The sequence below is a fragment of the Fusarium venenatum genome (assembly GCF_020744135.1).
Source record: "Fusarium venenatum strain MPI-CAGE-CH-0201 chromosome Unknown EDB82scaffold_3, whole genome shotgun sequence".
NCBI lineage: Eukaryota > Fungi > Ascomycota > Sordariomycetes > Hypocreales > Nectriaceae > Fusarium > Fusarium venenatum.
Genome location: NW_027072131.1, coordinates 3972464 through 3991775, shown reverse-complemented (window position 1 = coordinate 3991775; position 19312 = coordinate 3972464). Strand labels below are relative to the sequence as shown.

At 49.4% G+C, this 19312-nt stretch overlaps 8 protein-coding genes across 8 annotated transcripts; 3 read left to right on the top strand and 5 right to left on the bottom strand.

The window, feature by feature from the left end:
• Positions 1–450: 450 nt before the first annotated feature.
• On the top strand, positions 451–2112 carry EDB82DRAFT_477714 (BCS1 N terminal-domain-containing protein; the record flags this gene model as incomplete). Its single annotated transcript, XM_025727624.2, has 1 exon — positions 451–2112. The coding sequence occupies one exon, from the start codon at positions 451–453 to the stop codon at positions 2110–2112; it is 1662 nt and encodes a 553-aa protein (XP_025582072.2).
• A 110-nt stretch (positions 2113–2222) lies between these two features.
• EDB82DRAFT_245439 (general substrate transporter) lies at positions 2223–4145 on the bottom strand. Its single transcript, XM_025727623.2, has 4 exons — positions 3902–4145; positions 3664–3855; positions 2645–3617; positions 2223–2591 (listed from the first exon to the last, which is right to left on the bottom strand). The coding sequence occupies exons 1-4, from the start codon at positions 4048–4050 to the stop codon at positions 2388–2390; spliced, it is 1518 nt and encodes a 505-aa protein (XP_025582071.2). The 5' UTR covers positions 4051–4145; the 3' UTR covers positions 2223–2387.
• A 1141-nt stretch (positions 4146–5286) lies between these two features.
• EDB82DRAFT_477712 (glycoside hydrolase superfamily) lies at positions 5287–7121 on the top strand (the record flags this gene model as incomplete). Its single annotated transcript, XM_025727621.2, has 7 exons — positions 5287–5393; positions 5448–5642; positions 5696–5808; positions 5862–5876; positions 5927–6015; positions 6068–6365; positions 6418–7121. 7 exons carry the CDS (start codon positions 5287–5289, stop codon positions 7119–7121), a joined length of 1521 nt encoding a protein of 506 aa, XP_025582070.2.
• Positions 7122–7254: 133 nt separating this feature from the next.
• On the bottom strand, positions 7255–8797 carry EDB82DRAFT_245423 (Alpha/Beta hydrolase protein). The gene is made up of 2 exons (XM_025727620.2): positions 8447–8797; positions 7255–8399 (listed from the first exon to the last, which is right to left on the bottom strand). The coding sequence occupies exons 1-2, from the start codon at positions 8689–8691 to the stop codon at positions 7388–7390; spliced, it is 1257 nt and encodes a 418-aa protein (XP_025582069.2). The 5' UTR covers positions 8692–8797; the 3' UTR covers positions 7255–7387.
• A 278-nt stretch (positions 8798–9075) lies between these two features.
• On the bottom strand, positions 9076–10864 carry EDB82DRAFT_506851 (phosphatidylinositol-glycan biosynthesis class S protein). The gene is made up of 2 exons (XM_025727619.2): positions 10579–10864; positions 9076–10523 (listed from the first exon to the last, which is right to left on the bottom strand). The coding sequence occupies exons 1-2, from the start codon at positions 10789–10791 to the stop codon at positions 9141–9143; spliced, it is 1596 nt and encodes a 531-aa protein (XP_025582068.2). The 5' UTR covers positions 10792–10864; the 3' UTR covers positions 9076–9140.
• A 1076-nt stretch (positions 10865–11940) lies between these two features.
• On the top strand, positions 11941–13928 carry EDB82DRAFT_527072 (uncharacterized protein; the record flags this gene model as incomplete). The annotated part of the gene is made up of 3 exons (XM_025727618.1): positions 11941–11947; positions 11998–12749; positions 12795–13928. The coding sequence occupies 3 exons, from the start codon at positions 11941–11943 to the stop codon at positions 13926–13928; spliced, it is 1893 nt and encodes a 630-aa protein (XP_025582067.1).
• Positions 13929–14293: 365 nt separating this feature from the next.
• On the bottom strand, positions 14294–16945 carry EDB82DRAFT_433959 (uncharacterized protein; the record flags this gene model as incomplete). The annotated part of the gene is made up of 1 exon (XM_025727617.2): positions 14294–16945. The coding sequence occupies one exon, from the start codon at positions 16943–16945 to the stop codon at positions 14294–14296; it is 2652 nt and encodes an 883-aa protein (XP_025582066.2).
• Positions 16946–17065: 120 nt separating this feature from the next.
• On the bottom strand, positions 17066–18123 carry EDB82DRAFT_448533 (uncharacterized protein; the record flags this gene model as incomplete). The annotated part of the gene is made up of 2 exons (XM_065607808.1): positions 17066–17413; positions 17749–18123. Coding segments are annotated over 2 exons (413 nt in total), but the record flags the coding sequence as incomplete, so codon positions are not given.
• Between the last annotated feature and the right edge of the window lie 1189 nt (positions 18124–19312).

Here is a 19312-nt window from a genome sequence, read left to right as displayed (position 1 = left end):
CTGCGAACCTGGTGCTGTTGTTAGTGTGCAGTGCAATATGCAGGGAGAGACTTGCTTGACAGCAGGCAGCCAAAGGCAATTCTTTGTTTGTTGGTAGCAGAGTTTGCCAGACAAAATTAATGAGTTAGCTCGGAGCACAATAAAGTAGCTTTTAGTTACTCTTTTGTGTTCATCCCACAATTCACCTGCAGTGCCAGAGAACTGGCACTGCCAACAGTTGTCACGGCATCAACTTGCAACCTTGAACATCTATAAAGAGGCCTCATCTTCTTTTCGTCTTTAATCTTATAGGCAAACTTTCGTTACACTGATCACCACCATCTCAGCAACATTTTTTATCCCGGTAGTCCATCGATAAGACAAGATCCTAGCCAGTCTACCTATCTACTCTGAGGCTATTCTTTTCTCATTCATTTTCCACCAATACCCAAACTACAAGAATGGGCTAAGATGCCGTCCTCATCCAGGATGCAGAGTAGACAATCGCAGCCGCTTGCAGGAAGAGCCATAAATCACCTCTTGGAGGCCCTCTTGCCCGGTGGCGGCGGCATTACCTGCGTCGAATTCTTCGCCTACATCGCACCCTACCTCATTCAGATGGCTACAGATGCCTTCTACAAGCAGTGTGTATCGACTATCGAAATTCAAGGACATGACGAGATCTTTACCTATCTTATGAACTGGGTTGCTCAGAATAATAAGCTCTCCCGCCATAATCATCGCCTTCTTGCATCCAGCAGCACTAGCAACGAACTCTCTCGCGCCATGCGCGGTCTTCCCAGAAGCAACGAAGATAACGAAGAAGAAGATTCAAGTGATGATATCGACTCTTCGGCCAGTCTGGATGTTCTCCGTTCCAAGATCTCACTGTACAATGCGCAACCTCTGCGCTGGACCCCGGCTATCGGGACACACTGGTTCTGGTACGAGAACCGTCCCATTTCATTCATGAGAACTTCTACTGGCGATTCACCGATGCCTTTTGGTATAAGTTCTGGGACCATCATTCTCTCTTGCCTAGGTAGAAACCCCGACATACTCAAGCGCATCATCTACAACGCCCACATCGAGTACCTGGAGAAACAACGTGGCCGGACAAGCATCTTCCGCCCTGTGAAGTCTCATGGACAGCACTGTTGGGCCAAATCTATGTCCAAGCCCACCCGTCCTATGTCGACCATCGCCCTTGAGGAGCACATCAAACGGGGTCTTGTTAAGGATCTCGCTCACTATCTGAACCCGCGCACCAAGAAGTGGTATGCTACACGAGGCATTCCTTATCGACGTGGCTATCTCTTTTCTGGCCCGCCCGGTACTGGTAAGACAAGCTTGGCGCTCGCAGCTGCTGGACTCATGAGTCTCAACATCTACATGATCAGTCTGTCGTCTCCCAATCTATCAGAGGACACTCTTGCAAGCTTGTTCCAGGCTCTGCCTCGGACCTGCCTTGTCCTCCTTGAGGATATCGATGCAGCAGGTGTTGTAGCCAAGAGAGTAAAAGAGAAGAAGCCCAAGGCTGAATCCACTGGAAAACCAGGGCTTGGCTACCTTCCAACTTCGAGAGAACCAATCACGCTATCAATCTTGCTAAATGTTCTCGATGGCGTGGCCGCGCAGGAGGGTCGCGTGCTGGTCATGACATCCAACCACACCGATAACATCGACCCTGCTCTTCTACGGCCCGGACAAGTCGACTATACCATCGAGTTTGGACTCGCATCCTTCGAGACCATTAAGCAGATATTCCAATTGATGTACGGGACACCATACGCCGAAAGTGGCGTGGAACTCGTCTCCGAGAAGATTGATGCGCTTTCTATTGAGTTTGCTCAGGTTATCCCAGAGCACACATTTACTCCCGCGGCACTTCAAGGTTATCTTCTAACACACCAGGATGGCCCTATTAAAGCTTTAGCTGATGCTGGGGCGTGGGTTGAAGAGCAGAAGCGTCTCGAGGAAAGGGCTGAGGAGAACGAGAAGACAGAGGACAAGGATGAGTCCGAGACAGACGCCAATGAGAAGGCAGACTATAAGGAAAAGTCAGAAGCAAAAGTCAAGCTGAATGGAGGCAAGCCTAACGGAGTGGCTACTGATATCGCGAATGGTGTGTAAACCAGTAAGTAAGACAGATGCAAGGAACTTGGGGCTTCAGTGAGCTCGGACTACATCACTAAAAGAAAGATCCTATATCCCAGTCAACCACCTTTTGCGAGAGGACATTGGGATGGAATTCCATAGATTCCTATATGCTGCAATTTAAAAGATTAACTACAAGCTGAGATACTTTGAATCCTTAGATGTACGTTGACTTCCTATGGGAAATTATATTCTCAATACATTGAACACGTTGTTACACGTCCAAAAACAGAACTGATATATCCCCTAAACTAGTCATGATGTTCAAGCTCTTGCTTGTGCTCTACCTTCTCAACACGACGCTCAAGATCCTGGCCAGCAGCGAATTTGGCCGTGTCCATAAGAGGAACGAACAAGGGCGCTTCGGTAAAGAGATATCGCATTTCCTCAAGAGGGCGGTTGGCGGTCTCGGGGAGGATGGCCCAGAAGTAAACAGCGTTGGTAAAGTTGCAGACCTGAGACTTGTTAGTTGGGACTCCGGGTTCGGTAGGTATAATAGGGACCTTACAATAAAGACGATATACCATTTCCAGCCAATACCAGTCTTATCGTCAAGAGCAACAGATGTGGTTTGGCCAATCATGGTGTTGAAAGCAAAGGACATCATAGTAGCCAGCGACACTCCCTTGGCACGAGTCTTCATATCAAAGATCTCAGCAGGGATAATCCAAGATAAGGGGCCACATGTAGCGCTGAAAGAGAAATTGTAGATCCATGTGACAACGATGAATCCCCATCCAGCAGCACCGCCGCCGTTGTTGGACCCAGGAGGGAAACTGGCGAGAAGAACAGTTGCAATAATGAAGGTGATGCAGTTGAGAATGTTGCCGCTGATAAGTGGCCAGCGTCGTCCTGTGCGGTCGATGAAGAGCATGCATAGGAATTGAGCCACGAGAGCGATGACGGAGGAAATCATCTGGTATCGGAGGGTCTCGTCACCTTGAATGCCGATCTTGGCGTAGATGGCAACAGAGTAGTACTGGATAGCGCTGACACCAGTCATTTGCGCAGCGACCTGGACAGAGATGGCAAGCCAAAGTCGTCGAAAGCACGACTTGTCAGTGAAAAGCTCACTGTAGCTCTTTGCAGAAGCTTCATGCTCAAGAGCAAGACGCTCCTGGATCTGGTCGAACTCGGCTCTCACCCATGTGTCGTTCACATCACCGTTGGCGTGAAGTTTCGCAAGAGTCTTGAGACCTTCCTCTTCACGGCCGTGATCGATCAACCATCGGGGTGATTCGGGGAAGAATAGAATAAGAGCAGCCAAGATGACGGCAGGAAGGTTTTGAATGCCGAGGGGAATGCGCCATTGGCCTGAGTTGTCGTCTCCGATACTTGTGTACGTTCCGTAGCCGATTGCTGTAGCGATAAGTGCGCCTACACCGAGCATGAATTGCTGAAGTGCTGTTACACGACCTCGGATATCGGGATGGCAAAGCTCGCCTTGGTAGACTGGGACGATCATGACGAGGAAACCGACACTGAGGATGTTAGCTTTGGTTAGAAGAGACTAGGCAAGACACATACCCGAGACCAGCAAGACAACGACCGGAGTAGAGATAGTTAATGTGATCAGCGGCAGTCTGCAGACTTCCTCCGAGGATGAAGATGAGGGCACCGATCATGATGGTCCATTTTCTTCCCAAACGATCTCCAGCATAGCCAGCAAACATGGCACCAAAGAATGCACCGCCAGTAAATACCGAAACTACAGCGCCGCTACAGTCTGTTAGATGAGCCTTTGTGGATGAGAGGGTAGACATACGTCGCATTGGGATCATCGCCGAATTTGCTCTTAAAGTTACCAGATGCAATAACTTCGGCAATGACACCAAGATCATAACCGTATAGCAAAGAACCTAGCGATGCGAAGACGGAGACAAGGAACTGGTACCACTTTGGTGGGAGAGCCATGATGAATATGGTGCTGCTTTGTTGAAGCAGGCGATGAAGAGCTAGAAACGTAGGGTGATGGATGCTTCTTATATATAGTGCTCCTAGACATGCTCCGTAAACAATGAGATACAGTCATGACTAGACAGGGGCATGATCCGAGTACCCGACTTTCCGCGGTTATGATACAAGGCATCAGCAGTAAATGGGACTAAGGCAGGGAACTTTTCAGCAAAGACCATGAAAGAATCCCAAGCGGAGAAAGGGAATAACAAGATTGACGCAACCATCGTATGTCCCTGCCCATGGGGAGAAGATAAATTGGAGTTCGCCTAACGACTTCCCCACGGAGGTGGAGATTGATAACAGTAGTCATGATGGGGAAGGATCTTTTGCCCGTGGGGATGGATATCTGGTGATAGGTCAAAATGGCGGAGTGTCCTGTAGTTGAGTTCCTGTCACTCGGAAATTAAAGCGATTCGAGTGCCGTATATTCCGATTGGAGCGCACAATTGCGGCTCTTCCTTCACTCTGTTCAAGACTAAGACATAATCTCGTTGCAGGCAAGTTTGGTTGGTGCGCGAAGGATAGTGAGAGCGGAATCGAAGAGAGCTTGTTGACTGACTTACATGGTTTATCTTAGTTAGTGGAGAGGCCGTTGAATCGGATCCCTGTAGTCTCCATTATTAGCGTTTTTATCGTGCACATGTCAAAGACCAGACAGTTTAGCTTCTACAAAGGGTATCAATGCAATGGAACTATAAAATATGCATAACCATAATAGCCATCGTCTCTCATGTACAGACTATGTAATAGATGGATACAGCCGGGCCTTTCTCCAACTGTATATCATATTACTGAACCACAACTGCAGAATACAAGGATCTGAATAGCCTCGGAATTGAGTTCCTTAGTCTCGTGTTGTGGGAGAAACCAAGCGCACCAATCAACATGTCAACCCACACCAAAGAAGCGCGCGAACCAGGGTCTTTTAAGCAGGGATCGAGGCTTGATACAGTAAACGGTACACCTGACGACTGACAGGTTTTAGTGGCATCTTTAAAGGTGAGGGGAAGTTGTAAGTCGACTGACTGACTGATAGCTAGCCAAATAGACACGCATGCCAGATAATTAATACTGGAGATGAGGGGCTAAGAGTAGACATAAATTGTCCTCCTTGTATCAGGACTTTTCTTTTCTTTTTTCTCTATAACATTCACTCTTGTAATTGTTGTCATTGCAAGTATATAGATCAATATGGCTACATTTACTCGAATTGCCGACGACGAGCGTCCCAGCATCTCGGTTGACCCCAGTGCTGTCATCTCCACCATTGACGATAACATCTATGGTGGTTTCACAGAGTATGTCTCACATTCTTCACTCTTGTCTCACTCATACTGACATGAATCCCTCAGGCACATGGGTCGCTGCATCTACGGCGGTATCTACGACCCAGGCAACCCCCTCTCTGATGAGAACGGCTTCCGAAAGGATGTCATCGAGGCCATGAAGGAGCTCAACTGCCCTGTTGTTCGATACCCAGGTGGCAACTTTGTTGCTACATACCATTGGCAAGACGGTGTTGGTCCTCGCGAAAAGAGACCTGCCAGGTGAGTTTTCCTCCGTATCAAGTTAAACAGAACCAGGACTGACGTTTGGGAAGACCCGAGCTTGCTTGGATTGGTACTGAGAGTAACGAGTTTGGTACAGATGAGTTTATGAAATGGTGTGAGGTTGTCGGTACCGAGCCTTATCTATGCCTCAACTTCGGAACTGGTGAGTTTTGTATCTTTCGACTCGTTGTTCTATATATGCTAATTACTGTCCAGGCACTCTCGATGAAGGTTAGTCTAGCTCCAAATGAGTCCTTAAGCGCAAATACTAACCTCTACAGCCCTCGCATGGGTTGAATACTGCAACTCTGACCGACCAAGCTACTACGCCAACCTCCGTCGTCAGAACGGACGTGAGAAGCCCTATAACGTACTTCCTCCCAATTCTTCCCTCCAAGCCTCTCACTAACACATCTTTACAGGTCAAGTACTGGGCTCTCGGAAACGAGATGTGGGGAGCATGGCAAGTTGGCCAGATGACAAAGGAAGACTACGCAAAGAAGGCCTACCAATGGGCCAAGGCCATCAAGCTTCTAGACCCCAGCGTCACTCTCATTCTTTGCGGCGAGACAGGACACAGCACCTGGGACTCATACGTTATCAAGGAGTGCATCAAGTTTGATATACACGGCTTGGGCGGCAGCACCACTGCTAGTCTAATTGATCAGCACAGTATCCATATCTACACTGCCAGCTCAGATCATTACAAGAACGCCACAGGTGAGTTTGGCTTGAGACAATACGCTCGATCGCAGTATACTAACGAACACAGCCCCTCGTTCTGCTGAGCGTGCCATCGAAATCACATCCAGCCTCATCGATCTCGCCCGCATCGAGAACGGTGTCCCTCCCACCGTCCCTCGTCAAAAGATCTGCTTCGACGAGTGGAACGTGTGGGATCCTGAGCGCGCCCCCGGTGAAGAAGGTGCCGAAGAAAAGTACAACCTCTCTGACGCCCTGGCAGTTGCCATCTGGCTCAACGTCTTTATCCGTCAGAGCAAGCACGTCGGCATGGCCAACATTGCTCAGAGCGTAAATGTCATTTCGCCTCTCATGACCACCAAGGACGGGCTTCTTAAGCAGCCTACCTGGTGGCCTCTCCTTCTGTACAGCAAGTACATGCGCGGTTCAACTATCGCTGTCAACCTTCGTGGAGGAGAGTATCTCGGTGAGACGCATCCCAAGTGGATTCGCGGTACTATCGAGACGCCTTGGTTGGACGTTAGTGCGGCGCTGGATAAGGATGGTACTGTCAACCTTGCCGTGGTGAATATCCACGAGGAGAAGGACTTCGAGACTGAGCTCAAGGGCTTGAGCGGAAAGGACGTCGAGGTTCACAGTGTTAGTGGAACAGATGTCAAGGTTGTCAACACAGCGGAGAAGGAAGAGGTTTGTATTAAGGAGTCTAAGTGGAATGGTGAGGGTTTGTTCAAGTTCCCCAAGCACTCTTTCACTCTGCTACGGTGGAAGCAGTAGACAGTCTTTAATCAGTTAGAAGGGAACAAAGATATAGATGTCTAGATGCAAGTCATGAATCCTGACCAAAAGTAAATTATGCCAATGCTTGTGCCGTCAACTCTAACCTTTCAAATAATGCATATACTCGCCATTCTCATGGGGTTAGTTAGACACTCGTATCTAATTGTCATTAATATATCATATTATTTACCTTGTGCCTTGTCCTTCTCTTTGAAGGTAATCATTCTGACCATTGCTTAAACACAAAAACTCACGTCAAACTCCTAACCCGCAAGTACATCAATAGCAAACTTTCCAACCACGTCTCTTAACTGATTCAAAACTCCCTCCTCAGTCCAAAAATGTCCCGCCGTTTCAATTTCGACTCCTCTGAACCCGGAGTCCGCTTTCTCGCGCAACCTGGCCGTCCAAGATCTGAACCTTGACGCAGCTGTGAACCCATCCTGATCCCCAAAGATCACTAATGATGGATTCCTAATAAGCTTTTCCTCCGCCGCCGCATCATGCGGATCCTTATTCTTTGTGAGCGCCGACGGAAGAACTGACATGGACAGTGCGTGCATGACGATGCCTTGAGGTGGTGAGATCATGAGATAAGCCGGCCTCGGTATGGTGAGATCCGTAATTCTCGGTAGACTTTCTCCCGGTTGGGGCTGTTTAGGAACCTTTGGCGGAGACGTCTGCGAGACATTGCGAGAATGCCTGCCTACCCGCGCCTTTGCGATAAAGTCATGAACGCCCCTTCGGAATCTCTCATCGTCCAAGGAAAAGCTTCTTCTTGCGCTTGATTGGCTTCGTCGGGGACTGCGACTACCACTCTCATCACCGCCAACTCTGACACCGCGCTTACTCCTCCCTCTCGACCCTTCCATCATAGCAGACCGCGTACTCGACAGGATGACATTCTGCTGTTCGGCTAAATGTTCAGCTCGAAGGCGAACTTCTGCTGCATCAGAGCCTGCAATTGGTGAAATGAATGGCTGGAGGATCGCATCGAGCGGGGGTATCCGAGTCGTTACAAATGCACCATATGAATAACCACCCATAAGCAAGACTGGTCGTACTCGAGGAGCTGGAGTGATGACCGCATCTAAACTGATTGATATGTCTGGACTTGTCGGCGTCGAGGGTTCGCTCTGCAGACCGTTTTCTATATGTGGTTTGAAGGGATCGAGATAGTGGACGTAGTGTAAAACAAAAGCCACAGCGGTCGCATAGTCATCTCGTTCGGGTTTCGAGGTCCATGAAGTCCGTCCGGCAGATCCATGTGCACCTCTGCGTCTATTAGCATTCCGGAAGTTATCGCTTAGAGAGCAACGCACCGGAAATTAAAAGTCGCTACCAAGAAACCCTTCCGAAGCAATTGCGCAGCCGCAGCTCCTACCACTGGATCATCATAGCATCCTCCCATGGGTGCATACGGATGAGCCACCACAGCGGCATGTTTCAGCCATGTTGGTGCTTCTGGATTCGCAGCTAGCGAGAGAGGATGGTAGATGCGGCAATCAAGAGGGGTTCCATCGTTTATACTAGGAAAGGTAAGTGCGATTGTTGGTTCCGGAAGCATCGTGACCGTGTCATGACATGTTGGTTACAAGTCAATTGGTTTGAGTTGAGATGAACAGAAGAAGTTGGAGAAGAGAACAATAAATGGGAAACATGACATGGGATTGTGGAGGGAATAACTACGTCAAATCCTGGGGAAAGCTGGTGCACGGACACGGCAATACAGCCGAGAGTCACAAGCAAAAATAGCTTCAATACGTAATTATGATTGGGGCATTATTATTGATGTCATTGAATATATCCATAAGAATATCAGCTCAAAGATAATCGCATCAAGTCAATTAGAAGTTTGCTTCATCAAGATGATACCCATATTATCAACAAATGACATGGTCTTCACTGTTATGTAGGCTGAGACGCAAGCAGAGCTGACACGGATGCTTTAGTTCGAACACAAGAAACATAATATTAGACTCATATCTATACATCTATAACAATTCAAAACATTTCTTATTGTGCCTTTTTCTCTCCGGCATCCTTTGCCCTCTGCTTCCTCCTCTTAATCCATCCTCTAAGCTCGTTGATCAGCCCCATCAACAGCGGCACACCCACTGGTCCAAGGAGGGGCAGGTAAACTGCAATTTTATGCTCATCAGGGAAATACAACTGACCAACCATGCTCTTCTCAAAAAACGCCCTTTCTGCTTCTTCCTCGGCGATTCTAGCGTGCAGGAGTCCAGAAGGCGCGCCCAGACTGGCGCATGCTTGTTGAAGGTGCTCCATACTGGATGAAACGCCTTCGGCCACACTGTGAGGGATAGAGATGGAGGGGAGGGCAAGTGATAGTCTTGCCAATGAACCCAATGTGGATGACGCACGGAGCAGCAGATCTGCTGAACGGATGCGAGATAGTGTAGACAGTCGAAGAGGCAGGGATCCTGATTGAGGTGTACCTAAGAGCGAGAGCAAATGTCCAGTGAAAGTCAACATTGGCTGCTTCAGCGTCTCACTCGACACATGGGCTGTTGTCTCCGGAAGACTGAGCAGGTACACACTACCCCACTGAGGAAACATCCACGACTGAGCCGTCTCAGCCTCCGAGTCAAGGCCAATCTTCTGATCACCAATGTAGATAACAAAGTTGACAGTCGGGGCGCCAGCAATGGAAGGCGATAAAGGCCACTCAGCAGCATTGATGAAAGATGCCAGATCCTCCTTGCTCAATACCTGGGACTGAGCACCCGGTGTAGCATAGAGCTGCACCTGAGTATCAATTGTAAAGTTGTGGATAGGGCCCAGCACATCAAGCATGGGCTTCATGTATTCCTCGATCGCATTTTCGATATCCCATGTACCAGGTGCAGCGCCGGCAGTGAAGAGCGAAAAGGTAAGGTGGTAGGTAGGCGAGTATCGTAGCGATCGGGTAGTTCGCTTGGAAAGCATATCGACGATCTCGGGGGTCAGACCTTGTGGTTTCGCATCGGGGGCTGAAGACGTCGAAAGGAGGTAGGAAATAATGGATTGTTCTTCCCGGAAGGTAGATTGGAGTTCGTTGGCGATATAAGTAGCAAGGGCGGAGGAGGAGGATGAAGCGGATGGTACAGCGTTGGAGGGATATGCGATATTGAGAACAGCTGAGTCGGGGTCGAGAGAAGCAGAGTTGCTTTCACCAGGCGCAAGCTGAATCGTCAAAGCGACGTGCGAGTCGTCGTCGACAGCAGGTGATGGCGAAGCGTCGCTTTTAGGAGCGAGTTGGAGACGGAGGTGGTGACCGGAGAAATCATTGTGATCGTCGAGAGCGTGCTGTGTCAATCGCACAAGATTCTGCGCTTCGTTGTCCTGTAGCGCATCGGCCTTGACAGAGATCTGAAGGGGAAACACAGGGCGACAAGCCTGGTACCATTAGCACTTATACAATTCACCTCCAGAAACCCAAAACTAAACACACCTTTCCCTCAGCCCATTGCATCATCCCATCGATCGGAAGGTTCGCGCGATAGATCGTTGTAGTTTTCCACCATATTGGCACACCAAGACAGAGGACAAGCAACCAAAAGGAGATGACAATGTGGGTTCTCCTTGAAGTGTCGGATGGTTTCTCGGGGGGTGGCTCTTGGGCCTGAGGCGCCGCGGAAGTGTCTTTGACGTCGCCGGGCGCCATTATGCCGTCCGGGAGAGGTAGATGTTGAAGATTTAGGCGGGGGAGTTTGAACGATTGCTCTTATCAAAGCTCCCTGTCGATTCGATGTACTTGGTGGAGGGAGCTTAGCTTAGACACGACATCACGATATCACGTGAGGTCGGTAGGTCTAAGCGCCGATGCCGATGGTGACATGCCAGGAGGATTCAACTTGCTTGAATTACCTAGTTAATGACATTGATCATTTTATCTATTTGTCTGTTGTTCAATGGACTAGACGTAGGTATTATCATGGCAAGCACTGAAAAATGTTGGACCAAAACAAAAAGCCAATTGACCGAACTTTACAAAATAACGAGCCTTCTCAAAGGCTATTCCTCTCATCAGGTTGTACCAGGGATGAAATTAATAGGTCAGTTTATGCTACTTAGGTCAGACTTCTTAGGCAGTTTATTTTTATATCCTAAAGCTTGGAGGTCAACTCATCTGATACCCTCTAGATACCTAGGTAGCACTATGACACAAAAATATAGTCTCATTACGATGTAGTATAGTAACGAGACAAGTCTTCTTCTATCTACTATGTGCTTGGAACGATGACACCCTACAGACCAACTAATTTTCGAGAATCACCTCCCCATCTGATCTAGTCCAGCCCTGTAAAAGACCGTGCTGATTAAATTCAAGGTTAATCTGATGCAGGTCAAAGATCGCCAGGAACCGTCAGCACTCTCTTCTTTTCTTTTTTCGCCTTCTCTCAACTACTACATAGAAGCATCTCTTGGCATTATATCTCCCTCTCCATATTTATTCCCGTAGGCTCGGCACTTGGCATCACATCGGCATGGCTACCGAGGCAGGTGAAAGCAAGCAAGTTTCTATGTATTTGGCTTGGCATATGCAGCATCAAGCAAGGCACTGAATATAAGCATATCGGCCCTAATAACCATCATCCTTTCCCAACTCTAACCTCATCGATGTACCTAGAATCAACGGACCTAGGTAGATTACCTTCATTCGCTTAGAACCCCTACACGACGTCGGCACTTTTGTGGAGAGCTCTGTCGTCACCTTTGACCTGTTATCGATATCAGCCCATCCATAGACCCACGTCACTGTTTATCTTTACGTCCTCTCCCTTCCTCCCCTCCTAACCCTCAACCACCAACAATGCCTCGTACGTATAAACCCAAGCCCTTCGTTTATACACTCTCTAACACTTCTCAGTCCCTCTTGTGGTAACCATTCCCGCAATCGCGGCTTCCATAGCCTACCTGAGCGTCCGCGCCTCAGTATGGTACGACCTCTTGCTCCTGCGCTGCGTCACCTTCGGCGCATCACGCATGTACTACCGCGAATGGACCGACCGTCTGAACCTCTACTACCTTCTCGAAAACATTGCCACGAACAAATCCACGGCTGATCGCGCGCTGCTCATTTTCGAAGGCAAGCGCCACTCGTACAAAGATGTTTACGAACAGGTCCTGAAGTACGGACAGTGGCTCAAGAAAGAAGGTGTCAAGAAAGGCGATATCGTAGCGTTGGACTTTCAAAATTCGGATACATACATTTTTCTCTGGTTGGGACTCTGGAGCATTGGTGCGAAGCCAGCTTTTTTGAACTATAACCTCTCTGGTGCATCACTGGTGCATTGCATAAAGGCTGCTACAACAAAGCTATGCATCGTGGATCCCAATGTTGAAGAGAATGTCGGAAAGGATGTTCGCGATGAGTTGAAGGATATCCGCTTCGTCGTCTATACTCCTGAGGTTGAGGCGCAAGTCGCTTCCATGGACGCTGTCCGCGTACCAGACTCCGAGCGATCCGAAAAGAGCCTTTCGGCAATGGCAATTCTCATCTACACCTCTGGAACTACTGGTATGCCCAAGGCAGCTATCGTATCATGGGGAAAATTGATCGTTGCTGGTTCAATGGCCGAACAACTCCTCGACCGTTCCAAAGGCGACATCATGTACTCCGTAAGTGCAAACCTTTCTAGACTCTATGCCCTGCTAACCATCTAGTCAATGCCTCTTTATCACTCTTCTGCGACAATCTTCTCTTTCAGTGCGACACTTCTCTCAGGAAGCACCCAGGCCCTCGGTCGCAAGTTCTCCGCAAGAAACTTTTGGAACGAAGTCCGCGCTTCAGGCGCAACATCCATTCTATACGTTGGCGAGACTCTTCGTTACCTGCTCTCTTCACCACCACAATATGACCCTGAAACTGGTGAATGTCTTGACAAGAAGCACAACGTCAAAGTCGCTTTCGGCAATGGTCTGCGACCGGATATCTGGAACGAATTCAAGGACCGGTTCGGTATCGAAGGAATCTGTGAATTCTACGCTGCTACAGAAGGAACTTTTGCGACTTTCAACCTGAGCAAAAACGATTTCGCTGCGGGTGCCATTGGCCGAAACGGCTGGATTTACAATCTCATCTTGAGTCAATCCGTCGCTCTCGTGGAAGTAGACTGGGATACCGATCTTCCAAAGCGCAACCCCAGCACAGGAAGATGCTACAAAGCGCGCACCGGCGAACCAGGCGAGATGCTTTTCCGCCTGCCCTCCGGCAACCCCTTCCAGCGATTCCAGGGATACTACGGCAACCGCGCTGCCACTGAAGCAAAGGTTCTTCGTGGCGTGTTCAGCAAGGGTGACGTTTGGTTCCGAACAGGCGATGTCTTGCGATGGGACGGTGAAGGTCGCGTCTACTTCCACGATCGCATTGGTGACACCTTCCGCTGGAAGGGTGAAAATGTCTCTACGGCTGAAGTGAGCGAGGCCATGTGTAAGCACGCCAGCGTCAAAGAAGCGAATGTTTATGGTGTAAGCCTGCCTCATCACGATGGACGAGCGGGATGTGCATCGGTCCATCTCGCCTCCGATCCCACGCCCAAGATCATGCAGGACATAGCGACGCATGTGCACACAGAGTTGCCCAAGTATGCGAGACCTTTATTCCTGCGAATCGCGACTGAGTTGGGTGGCGGACAAATCACTGGAACCATGAAGCAGCAGAAGCACGCTTTGCGAGAAGCAGGCGTCGATCCTGCTGAGAAGAGTTTTGGTGACGTATATTGGCTCAAGGGGGGCAGTTATGTCCCGTTTACGGAGAAAGACTGGAATGAGATGAACGGCGGCAAGGTAAAGTTGTAGGATGCCTATATTAATATGTATATATGTTGACAGGATACCCATGAAAATAATATAATCGCATAGTTCAAGCTTGTTTCAACATACCTATATTGCATAATTAATGCTGAAATGATGGCCTTGATCTTTCAGCCAAGTCTTGGTTTAAATAATGACTATTGACAGATGTATTCATCTATAGACGTATTGATATAATATGTAATATGATGTGATATGTCCATTGATGCATCATGTACGCTCGAACCAAATCCTCCTCTTACACAGTCCGTGAGTGGGTTCATTACACGTCACAATATTTTGGTAAATCTTCTTCCTCAATGCTCTCCACCAATGAATGAATGACCTGAAAATGGTCTTGTCTGATCAACTTATGATCCTGCTATGCCCAAGCCAACACGTTGCTGGCCGTTTCCACTAGGGGCTGTGCCGGTTCGTTCTCGCATCCTTCTACCCTCCATCAGCCCTCTGAGTCCTCGCTTCTGAAGTCCAATCACACTGCTGAGTTCGCCGCTCCATACAAAGTTGTCGCGCTCGCTACCTCCAACCTCGGATGAGCTCCATTCCGAACCACTCTGGCTTGTTGTAGCAGATAGTTCATCACTAGAAGGTCGGTTGAATTGCTGCACATTCGTGTTTAGGGATAACCCCTCGGTTCGATTCTGCAGGTCCGATGAAAAGCTGTCACCTCCAGATTGTCCCAAAGAAAAGTCCGATGTAGCTGTAGGCGAGCCGACGGGGTCCAGGGTTCCAACAAAGAAGTTGGGGTTGAGGGATCCATCAATGCCTCGGCCACCACCAGCCGCCATAGCCGTCGCATTGAATACTGCTGCGGCGTTTCGGCTATCGAGTAGGGAATGGAGTCGTTCAACGACAGATTCCAGTAGTCCATCTATACGGTAGGGTCGAGCAATCTGCAAAAGCGAACAAAGGATTTGAGGTGTGCAAAGAGGCGAGGTTTGCGGGGGTAGAGAGCTTGTGTAGAGGAAATGGAGCAATGCTTGAATCGTGAGATAAGTATGGGGGAGGTAGAGACATCGCGGTCGTGAATTTGGCGGTAATGAATGAGGCGTAGGCGCCGCGTTGATGTTCGTCGGGTTGGCTTCGTGGCCCATAGCACCTGACGAGAGACTGGAGGCTACTGTGCTTGGTGGAACACCAGAAGAGCCCAAGGAACCTATAGTGCTGATCATTGATGCTGAACTGTCGGCTACCCTTGAGTTGGGCGTGATTGTTATAGCCGACGCACGTAAGGGGTTGCTGGACAGACCGGACCGAAGAGTCATGGCATCGCTTCCGTCTTGTGTCGCTGTTCCTTCGCGAAGAAGTTGCACGAAATAAGGCCCCCATCGTCGTCCAACAATTCTTGAATTGACAGGGATTCGTTCGCCGCCGATGCAAAGAATATCCATATCTGCGAGTTCCCGCATGGCGAATGATTTCTCGCCAAGCTCCTCGCTCGCCCTCGAATGGTATCGCCCGCCCGCAGTGTATCCGGCTTTGCGTGCCAAGCTCAAGCCCGGCCCAGCGTAGGGGCTGCTTGCTGAGATGAAACCGGAAAGGGGGCTGGTCTTGCGGGGGTTATCGTAGAAGCCGAAGGCTTCCAGCTCAACCATGCATACGTTGGAAAAGTTGATACGTCGGTGATTATAGTCATCGACGAGACTTCTTTTCCGATTGCCCAAGATCACAAAAGTGTTTCGGCGGTTCCACAAAACACCACGGTTCCAGCTGCCCTGGCTAAAGACACTTCCTCCCGCATCAATTCGACTCCAGGTCAATGTTCGTAAATCGAGAGCCCAAAGCGCGTATTCTTGTCGCGATGAAGTGAGATAAGTGCCGCTGACAACGAAATGCGTATCAATAATTCCTCCGTTCGGGAATCGCAGTCCTGGTGGTGAGTAGTTGCCAGTCATTGGCCTTTCTGTGAGAGTGCCATCCGGTGACCTAATTTGTAACTCCAGCTTGACATCCAAGAAATTGTAGTTGCAGTAGATCAGCATTGATGCGCCTGGCTCGCGGGATTCTTGGCTGATACCTCCGTCGGGGCGTTGCATTCCATTCGACTGTTGCCGCCCAAGCTTGGAAGCCACCGCAGGGGGCAGAGGGGCAGTAACACTCCTGTATGCGCCCCAGCTTTTATTCAGAGGCTCTGTTGACGTCCATTTCAGGCTTCGCAAGTTGAAGACACTAATCTGTTCAATATAGTTGTTTCTGCCGTCTTGTCCACCAACAATCACCATTTCTGCACCCCCTGACCCATCAATGTTAATGCCGATTCGTCCTTCGTTAGGATTACTGGTCGAGGGATTGTGTTGTAGAGCGGAAAGAGGTGCGCGGTGTGAAGAGAATGAGGCCGCCGAGGGCAGGATACACGCGCAATGGGCGTATCGGCCCTGTGGGGGATCCTGTGTCGGGATAAACGTCCAGGCTCTAGTGTTGACGTCGTATACATAAATATCCGACATGACAGTAATTTCAGGCTGCTGCTGGTCGACACCAGGAGGTTGGTTCGGAGCGGGTGACATGCCTCCGTAGCAAACCATCTTAGTATCGCCCAGCGCGCACATAGAGTGGAAGTATCGTGGCGGCGGCACGTCGCCAGTCGTTTCCAATTTTGTCCAATGTCGTCGGATAAGGTCCAGCTCGTACATGTCCGATGTCAGGGGAGCAGGACGACTCCTAGACAGAATCCTTCCTCCAAAGACATAAAGCTTATCTCCTAAAATGGTGGTCGTCGCTCCTACAAGAGCATGAGGTTCGCGTCCGGTCGTTCGGTGAACATTGCACATAAGGCCAGAAAGATGCGTAGAAGGGCCATTAGACGGTCCACCCACGGTGTTGGATCGGCCTTGCGCGACATTTGGTGATGGTCCTCCAGAACCCGACCCGGTACCTCTTGGCTTTAGGTCATTGTTTGGATCCTGAGAGTCATACCTGGCGCTTGACACGCTGCCCATGCTGTTGTTCGTTTCATGGCCACCGTACGGATACTGCGCTTGAGGACCGGACATTGATTCCATAGTGCTGGGCCGGCTATCGAGATAGCTGTAGCCTTCTGGCTTCGGAGGTGGTGTTGGTAAGGGTGATGTTGAAGGTGACGGGTCGGGGAATTTCAAGTCTGTGATCTCCCCTTCTGGCACGCTAGGTAGATTAGGGGAGGTCGAGTCGTGCGGGGATATTGAATCTCGGCAAGGAGGTGATTTCGGTAGAGGTTTCGCGAGGCTGTATTGAAGCGTCAAGTTTCGAACATGCTGAGGATTTTGTATCTCGCTTGCTGTCGGAACACTCGAGGTGGAAGATGTCGCAGAGTGCAGACTATTGGACGAGTTCTTTAAGTTTAACCGCGAAGGGCTCCGAGAGAGCTTGACAGAGGGTAGCTTTCGAATGCCTCGATAAACGCCAGCGAGGATATCGGGGGTGTATCGGCCGGAAGGTTTCTCGTCGTTGATCTCAGAAAAGCGAGGGAGCTCGATGTTGCCTAGTGAACCCTTGCGGGACGTTAGTTCTGGAGTGTCGCCCATTGTGTCTGGCTTGTGGTAGTGAATAGCAAAGCATGAGGCGATGCGTATGTGGTCAAAGAAACAAAGGACATATAGCAAGGGCGGGGAAGAGTAAAGGAGCTTGCACAAAGGCTAACCAAATAGGAAGCAGAAGCAACAAGATAACCAGCGAGACGGGAGCCAAGGCAAAGGATATGCCCGAGAGGTTGCGCTGGAGATCGTGAGTACGATCCGGTGAAGACAGGGGCGTCACCGCCAAAGATGGGTCAGGACAGGGCAGAAGGGCAGGGTCAGGTAGGGTTAATTAGCGAGGGGAGACTCACAGAGGCTCCAAGGCTGATGGAAAACGTGGAAGGGCTGAAGCTGGAGTCGTAAACTCAACAGCCAAGGGAGAGAGAGACGAGGCGGAGGAACGGAAGAGTCGATGGTCGCGGGGGAAGAGGCTCCGTCTGGAGACAGGACCGAGATGGGCGACCCGAAGAAGGATAAGAACGACAGGGACGGGGCGGGACGGAGAAAGACCAGGGCCAAGGGCCACGCGGTGGAGAGAACAAAACAGGACAGGGCCTGAAGTGCGACAGTGTTGAGATGAAATGGCGTATGCAGCACGTACGTTATCGCTGTAAGGGAGAATAGCAGCCAAGATTGATCGTCGCAGAGAGGAATAATAATATGCAACTTGTTGCGATGCAAAGTTTAAGGAGGCAGACTACTGAGGAGAAATGCAAATGCAGGCGGGACACAGTATCGTCCAATGTTAGCGCCGCTGTGTTCTTTTTTTTTTTTTACCCCTTGACGACTACTACTGACCGACATACATATGCCAGGCACGGGACAGCACAGCACACGGTAACAAATGAAGCGAAGGCGTACGACTGGACCACCGTTGGGTCCTGAAGTTGTGATCAAGGGATTGGACCAACGTAATTGGATATTCTAGTCAGGGTCATCAAGGTGAAGACAATCTGACAGGGTTAGTTTTGGCAGCGGGCAGAGGTTTGGCAGCTGAACGCACGGGCCAAACCGACACCAACAATAAAGGAGTTATACATATGAGATACCCACCTGTTGATCAAACACCCATTGTACCATATAGATAATCCTACCCAAGTTAAACGCACGGTATCAATGATGTTCTATCTTCCATCCACCTGCAAAGTAACTCACTTTTGTCCTCGTGTCCTAACGTTAGGTCCCTGGACGGGAACGATAGAGCAGACCCGCATGGCCAAAGTATATCTGTTAGCTCTGACACCTTTTAGTCTACCCTGGAAGACGGCTCGGTTTCGGATACAGTACTTCTGCAGGGGCACTACAAAGCTTCTGGAACAAACCCTGAAGCCGGGTAAGATCGACTATAGTACCGTGTCTACTAAGGCTATGACGACAAAGGGGGTTCTACTATTCGTGTTTCAGGAACCATGAAGGAGAAAAAAATCCGGTAGTTAAAGGACATACCGACTCCATCTCAAGAGTAACCAAATGACAAAAAAATCGACCTATAGCCTCTAGACTGAGCGTATATTGGTATGGTGCTTGATAACCAGTAACACCTCCTCAATTTGAGTTACCTGAAGGCAAAAAGAGTCAACTGCGGCACAATTGATCAAATGCTGACCCCCAAGTTCCAAACCTGCTAAGCGCTAACTGAGCCACAGGGGAAACAGTCAAGGATAGCACATCCCAGCATGAAGGAACAGACCAAAACATTTAACAAAACATTAAACAAATTATTCATAAGCCAAGATATTTAATTTTGGCGTTACTATTACTACCCTTGCTATATGTAATGCAAAGTCAGGACGATGGAGAAGTCTTAAAATGCTCTCGCTATAGGTAGTTCTTCGGACGAACCCCACCTGACAGATGGAGAGGGATATTAGCTCA

Bases quoted from the DNA above. Each gene is read 5' to 3' on its own strand.
- EDB82DRAFT_245439 (XM_025727623.2), bottom strand. From the start codon at position 4,050: ATGGCTCTCCCACCAAAGTGGTACCAGTTCCTTGTCTCCGTCTTCGCA. The intron at 3,618-3,663 runs GTATGTGTCTTG...TAACATCCTCAG, and splicing joins CGTTGTCTTGCTGGTCTCGG to TGTCGGTTTCCTCGTCATGA. The intron at 2,592-2,644 runs GTAAGGTCCCTA...AACAAGTCTCAG, and splicing joins AATGGTATATCGTCTTTATT to GTCTGCAACTTTACCAACGC.
- EDB82DRAFT_245423 (XM_025727620.2), bottom strand. From the start codon at position 8,691: ATGCTTCCGGAACCAACAATCGCACTTACCTTTCCTAGTATAAACGAT. The intron at 8,400-8,446 runs GTGCGTTGCTCT...TAATAGACGCAG, and splicing joins GTAGCGACTTTTAATTTCCG to AGGTGCACATGGATCTGCCG.
- EDB82DRAFT_506851 (XM_025727619.2), bottom strand. From the start codon at position 10,791: ATGGCGCCCGGCGACGTCAAAGACACTTCCGCGGCGCCTCAGGCCCAA. The intron at 10,524-10,578 runs GTGTGTTTAGTT...TAATGGTACCAG, and splicing joins TGCAATGGGCTGAGGGAAAG to GCTTGTCGCCCTGTGTTTCC.